The following is a 7,347-nucleotide window of genomic DNA, read 5'->3' as shown; positions in this document are numbered from 1 at the left end:
TATATATCCGCCAATATATATATATATATATTTATATATATATACTTTCCCTGAGGATAGCGAGGACTGCAGATTCCAGTTAAGTGGGTTAACGTCTTCATTGAGAAAATAAAAATACTCTATTTCCAGCATGAAACTGCAGAATCTGTCAGATCTATTGTTTTATTTTCCCACACTCACTTTCCAAGCTTTCTACTTGTCATAAGACTGAGTTAAACATATTTTAGGCTTTAATGGCTTTTAGCAGCTAGGATTGTTTGATTCCAAATTTTGTTATGGAATCTATCCAAGACTTCTAGGAAATGAAAACAAAAAAGGTTGTTTCTTTTTCTAATGTGATGTGGGAAAGTTCAACAGTCTCTTAGCCAAAACTGGTTTGTCATATTTTTGTATGATTCATATTAAATTTAAATAACATTAGTTTGGCTTTCGAGCAGAGAAAAAAAAAATCAAAACAAATTAAATAATTTGTCTTTTTGTTTCCCTGAAAGGTTCTTCCAGGGCACATTTTTATAGAGAATTTGTTGCAGAAACAAGAGAAAACCAATGCAATTTGGCCTTCAAATTGGTGTTTAAAATATAATCGTTTTGTGTCATTTTAGATTATATTTTTGGTATTTAACCTTTTTCATTGAACTCAATGGACCTGCATGCACAATTGATGCCGTTCCATCCTGTTTCCTGTTAAATATTGTGTCATAAGTATTGCCCACTGAAAAACTTTTATTACCCAGTAACTGATTTATATGAACACACACATGTTTCATGGCAGAACAGTTATAAAGTTCTTTGATCCATTCATTTAGATTTACTTTGGAAGATCACAGTCAAGGATTCCTTTAAAATAATCATCTCTTTTTTTCACCTCTTTTTTAAATAAAACAGGTGATACCAGAAACATTTTACCACAGTAAAAGCTGTTATTCTCACCTTTTCATTAAAATGCTGAGTTGCTGCTGAGCTAAAGCTGCTTGTGTCAAAATCACCCAGTAAAATGGCAACAGACCACAGCGGGGGCTGTCTGTTTATGACTCATTTGTACCTGCCATCAGTCAGTAGAGAGAAGTAAAGGTTAAAGGGAGAGAAGCCAGAGCCAACAAGGGATGAATTGTGTGAGGACACAAGACAGCACAGTGTGGTTGTCAAGAAAAACATGGTAGCAGTGAAACCTGTTAGCGACGGGCCATTCAGCAGCCAATATTGGCTTTTGTCAGCAGGACACGGTCAGCACATGGACGCCTTTATGTAGCAGCTGCTGAAAGGAGGAGTGACAAAGACGGACGGTCCAGATGCACAGTAAAGACATTCTAACCTTTTGGAAAAGTCACATAGGCCTAATTGGAAATGACCTGGTTGTTTTTATACACATTTGCAGGCTCCTCCTGAGACAGGGTTCATTGTGACGAATCACGTCAATATTTGTCCTAAATGAGTTTCAGCCTTGTAAAGAAGTTATAGGAGAAATATTAGCGGTGCCTGGAGGAAAGCCTATGTTTTTATTTTCAACAAAATGTTCACCTAAATACATCTGTTACTAGGAAATGTTTTACTGCATCAACACCGCAACAAAATTATGGGAATTTTGAAAGGTTTACAAGTTAGTCATCCTTGGAGAAGCAGTAAAGTTGAAGAAAAAAAAGAACATACGTTTTTACATGCAAGCAACAAATGCTGAAGGAAATAATGATGAAATCCACTTTTTTTTTCAAAATGTAACCTAAATGTACTTCATTATAGATAATATCAGCAGTTTGCGCTTCCAAATTGTTAACTATACGTTATAAAACTCAACGTGGCTTTATAGTAGCAATTACACATCTCTTAAACAAGAGCTCCGTCTCCTTCTTCTTCTCCTTTTTATAAGGATGCTGAGAATGATGCTGATTGGTCAGTCCATATGTACACGCCCAGATCATCATCATCCACTTCCTCTTTCCCTTCAGCCAAAATGGCGGAATACGACCTCACCACTAAAATAGCCCACTTTTTAGACCGTCATCTCGTTTTTCCTCTGCTGGAGTTCCTGTCTGTCAAAGAGGTATGATATATAGAAACAAGCCACATTTCTTTACAGCCTTCTGTTACTTTCTATTGAGCGTTATGTGCGTTTTAACTGTCGTACACGCCGACGAGTAAGAAACCACATTTTCTACCCGTTGATGAAAGTTGCGTCAATGTAACCGGAAATGTGGATGCGTGCCTTCACAATAAAATAGATTTTCGTTTCGCGACAAACTCAAAAGTTTTCTTTTAAATAAAACACAATTAAAAATAGTCATTATTTAAACAGTAATGTATAGTTATACAAAGTGACATGAAAGTTGAGTAATTTAATCTATTCGAAACGTAACTTACTCCATTAAGTTAATAATCTGAAAAGACAATACCGGATGTTGCACCTTTTAAAGGTTGATTTTATCGAGGATTAGCCGGAAGTTAACCGCGTTTTCTCCTCTCGAGCATATCAGATTGTACTAGTTAGTTTGTGGTGTTTCTGTAAAACATGTCTTTGTATTGACTCCAGAAAGTAATAGTTAGTACGGTTAGTCAAATAAACCATTCATAAACGTCATACTATGCAAAGCTAACATAGGAAACTGGTGAAGTGGCTTATTTTTTAAAACAAGATACAGCTGAGGTTGGAATATCTTTATGATACAAGAGGTTTCAGAACTGGTGTTAACAATGAAGGTTACTTACTCTTACCAGAACTGTTGTTGCCCACAAACTTCAGCTTGGTTTCATTTGACTAGACGGGGTCTATATTTCATAAACACACTCCTAAAAGATCCATATTGTCCACATTATTTATTTAATATTTTAATTTCTCTGTGACGTACATTAAAATAGACTGAAAACAGTTACAATATAGTTGTAACTGTTTTCAGTCTATTTTAATGTACAGTAAGTAATGGATAAATTTAAATGAAATTATTAAATAATTGTGACGATATGGCTCATCAATAGTAGTACGTAGGTTTTATGAAATAAATGTTTGTAAACCACAAACGTACACAACTTTTGACGAGTTCTGTAAATTAAGAAAGTACTATATATTGTCATCCTTGTATGTTCCCATAAGGACAAAATTAGTTCCCTGCATTTGATTTATTTATTTTTATTAACCTTTATTTAACCAGACAAATTCCACAGACATTACAGATCTCTCTTGCAAGGGAGGCGTAGGCCTGAAGGCAGCCCAACATGCATGTTTTTATTCTGTGGGAGGAAACTGGAGTACCCTGAGAAAACCCATGCAAGCACGAGAAGAACATGCAAACCCCACACAGAAAGACCCCAGCTCCAACCGGGGATTGAACCCAGGATTTTCTTGCTGTGAGGCAACAGTGCTAACCACTGAGCCGTCGTGCATTTAACACATCACACTTGAGATGCACCCAGGTGGAGCAGCAACGTAAGCTGCCCTGCGAGCAGTTAGGGATTGGGTGTCTTGCTTGAAGACACCATGACATGTTGGCATGGTGGTAGGGCTGGGCGATACGGCCTAAAATCAACATCACAATATATTGAGCAGTTCACCTCGATAACAATAAATGGACAATAACTGCAACCCCCCACCCCTGAAAATAATGTGATGGGCCGGCATAAATAATTCACAGCCAGTTATATCGATGGCATAATTCCCTTTTTATTGCCACTTTAATGAACTTTAAAACTACAGCTTCTGCAAAATAATGAACATGTGTACTTTTAGTTGTTAATAGCTTTTGAACAAATAAGCACAACTGAACAAATTTAGAAGAATAAAATAACTTTCCTGTAAACACAAAGTATTAAAAATGCAATCTCTTATAAATGAAATGGTCACATTTGAGTTGTTAAGTATTCCCTTGTAAATAAAACTAAATAATAAAAAAATAAATTTCACATTTGCTATTTGGAAAAGTAAACGGTGTCATGTGCAGAGGCCTACCTCTCTGTAAAGGTTGCAGGTGGTGGAAGAGGTTGGATGTATTGCCATGGCTCGTTGCAGCTGTCTTTTTGCTTTTTTTGGTTCAATATCGTCTTTGCTGGACCCAAATGTTGCCAGACGACTGATGACTTCTTTTGGGGGGGGGGGGAATTAGCTCCCCCTCTTCCTCCTGGGCCTGCTCTGCCGCTGCTGCCGCTTCAACATTTGAAATTTCCTCCATTTTCTCATCCGCACTGCCTCTTTCACTTCTTGTTACAGACTGGATGGGGTGGAGTCACATGACTACAGACTGCACGTAGCGCAGCGTCTTAAAGGGTCATGAGCATAGCTTACCTATACACAGCCAAAAGACCAAATTACTTTTCTTTTCATTTTTTTTTAAATACCGACATGGGCCAAATGACCTTGATCACTGTTATAAATTTCAGTGTTGGTTAATTTTCGGTATATTGCCCAGCCCTACATGGCAGGGAGTTGAACCTGAGACTTTCTGGTCCCAAGTCGGCTGCTGTACCTCTACACCATCTCGGCCCCTCTTTACTGCCTAAATATGAATTTTCAAGTTCTCACCAGGACCTTTTAAAAACTATTCATCAGCTAAATGAAGTTTTCTACTAGAAGAAATTAAGTAACTCCCCAAGAAATACTTTTATTATTATTATTATTATTATTATTATTATTATTATTATTATTTATTTTACTCTTGAATTTCTAAGGCTACAGAAAAAGTGATGTGGCCTTGTGCTCTGCAAATCATTCTAAAGAGTCTAATCAGAGCTTTAGATCACATTCATACACCGATGGGACACACATCGGAGGTAACGAGGGTTCAGTGTCTTGCCCAGGGACACTTCAGCATGTGACTGCTGGTGGAGTCGAACCCCCAACTCTTGCATTGGAGGACGACTGCTCTAACCACTCAGCCACAGCCGCACTAAAGAACAAACTGTCCAGATGACCTGAATGAAAACTGTTGGCTTGTATACCTGGAGTATTGAGCATGGACTTTGTTGGCTACAGAAAAAGGTTTGTAAGCTCAATCATCCAGGTAGATAAAAACAAAAAAGGTTAAATCATGTCATCTGGACCCGTTTCTTTCCAGATGACATGAAACCTTTTTTGTTTCTAAGGCTTCAGTTATGGTATTTGCTTTAATTTCTAAGTTAGATGCTTTATAAATGTTCTCATCGTGTAGAAAAGAGCACACACACACACGTCTGCAAAGTTCATAGTTTCAATATTTCTAATTTACACAGTAACTGTCTTTTTTCCCTTCAGAACAATTTGGTCTTTCTTTGTCCCATCATTTTAAATTTTAAATTTAATAACAGTTTATAATGGTTTTTAATTTTATAAGGTAACAATATTTTTTACATGCATTTGCCTGACATATAGTTAGTTGTTACTTTTTAAGTTTAAAGTAAATGTTGCAGCTTCTAAAATACAAGTTAGTGTTTTTGTTGAGTGAGCAAAATGTTCCTTTTGAATGTAGATAAATCCTTGGCTTAAACACATTTAAATAAATATTACCATGAGCTTTACTTCTTTTCATTGTTTTCAAATTTGCAACATTAGAATTGATTTCTCACTTTAGTCATTATACAAAGACATTGCATCCTAGTGTCCATTAGCAATTTGTAAGCCATTTCAATATCACAGTTGGCTACAAATTCAGACTTTAGTTTTAATAAAGAAGCTGTTAGTTTATAAAACTCCTCTTTATGCTTTGACATTATTTGGTCTACAGAATTCCATGTTACTCTACAGTGTTGTAGAATCTGACAACTTGCGGTGCACGATATTAACATTTGTTAATATTCAAAGTGCCTTATTTGTCATACGCACCACATGTGGTACATGTGGTGGAACGAAATTGTGTACACAGGGTCCCAGTTACATCCAACAAAAGTATAAATTGTAAAGAAAAACAGTAATAAGATCTAAGATATGAACTAAGAAAAACGTTAAACTCAAAGTACACTAAGCACTAATGGCATGAAAACAATACGTCAAACAGCAGCACGAACATGAGTCTGTGTGAGCAGATGAGCATGCATGAACACATCAACATGAAACAGATCAGCAGCAACATGAAACCGATCAGCAGCAACATGAAACCGATCAATCAATCAACCTTTATTTAGACAGGTAAATCCCATTGAGCCTCGAGGACTCATTTACAAGAGAGACCTGATTTCAACAAAGAAAGATGACAACAATGGACAACAGCAACAACAATAAACAATTATAAAAAGTCATACTGCAGGTTTTTTTTTTTTTTTTTTTTACAAATAGGATGACTAAAAGGAAAAGGTAACAAAACAAACAAACAAAAAAAAAACAGCTAGATTCTAAGGTGAATGTAGAAAACTAAAACAGGAACATGTCTGCATTGGTCCCTGCCAGGAGTCCAACAGATTCTTAAAGCCACTTAGAGAGGTCAAGGTCGAGAGCTTCAAATCTTTTTGTAAGATATTCCAGGAAACAGGAGCGGAGTAGGAGAAGACCCTTTTGCCTATCATCAGATCAGCAGCAACATGAACATATTAGAGATTCGTAAATCTAACAGCTTCAGGGTAGAAGCTGTTCCTCAGTCTAGTGGTTCTACATTTAATGCTCCTTAACCTCCTTCATGAAGGGAGTGGGGCTAAAAGTGTGTGTGCTGGGTGAGTGGAGTCCTTCATGATGCAGGTGACCCTCTTCCTGCATCTGGAGGTGTAGATGTCTGTGATGGTGGGGAGGCTGATTCTGACAGACTTCTGTGCAGCCTTCACCACTCTCTGCAGAGCATTTCTTTCAAAAAGAAAGATAAATAAAAACGAGATATTCTTTCTAATATCTCATCATGATGGCTATGACATTAACAACGCTATGCTAAAAGTATATTTTAAAAACGTTTGTAGAAGCTGACAGGAAGAATCAGGTCACAGAATCTGATGTGGCCCCATAAGGTGGGATTAAAGTGTATATGATGGTGATCATATTAACTGTTGAACTTACTTTGTACAAATAGATAAAATTTTGGTAAATGGTAAATGGACTGCACTTGTACAGCACCTTTCTATCTGATGAAGACGCTCACAGAGCTTTACAACACAATCTGTGCCTCATTTACCCATTCATACAGCACTCTACAAAAACTAAGCAGTGCTTTCAGCTTCATACACCAATGAGGGGTTCAGTGTCTTGCCTAGGGACACTTCGGCTTGTGACTGCTAGTGGAATCGAACCCCCAACTTTTGTATTGGATGACGACTGCTCTAACCAGTCAGCCACAGCCTGCCTACCATATTTAGATTGATGATCTAAATATGTATTTTGCTTCTAAAGATTGACGATTTAAATGACTGCAGTATATTCCATTCATTGTTGTTGTTGTTGTTGTTGTTGTTGTTGTTGTTGTTGTTGTTGTT

The 7,347-nt window shown here is 37.0% G+C and overlaps 1 protein-coding gene across 1 annotated transcript in view; it reads left to right on the top strand.

Annotated features, from left to right (window-relative positions):
- The first annotated feature begins 1,904 nt into the window (after nt 1-1,904).
- eif3ea (eukaryotic translation initiation factor 3, subunit E, a) overlaps nt 1,905-7,347 on the top strand; it is a 44,395-nt gene continuing 38,952 nt past the window's right edge. Inside the window, exon 1 of the mRNA XM_037676458.1 lies at nt 1,905-2,038. Within this exon, the coding sequence (XP_037532386.1) occupies nt 1,949-2,038 (90 nt within the window). The 5' untranslated portion in view covers nt 1,905-1,948. The remainder of the gene's footprint in view (nt 2,039-7,347) is intronic.

The sequence above is a fragment of the Nematolebias whitei genome, chromosome 5, assembly GCF_014905685.2.
Source record: "Nematolebias whitei isolate Nwh7 chromosome 5, NemWhi1, whole genome shotgun sequence".
NCBI lineage: Eukaryota > Metazoa > Chordata > Actinopteri > Cyprinodontiformes > Rivulidae > Nematolebias > Nematolebias whitei.
Note: the sequence above shows the minus strand (reverse complement) of the source record. Positions and strands in the feature narration are given on the sequence as shown.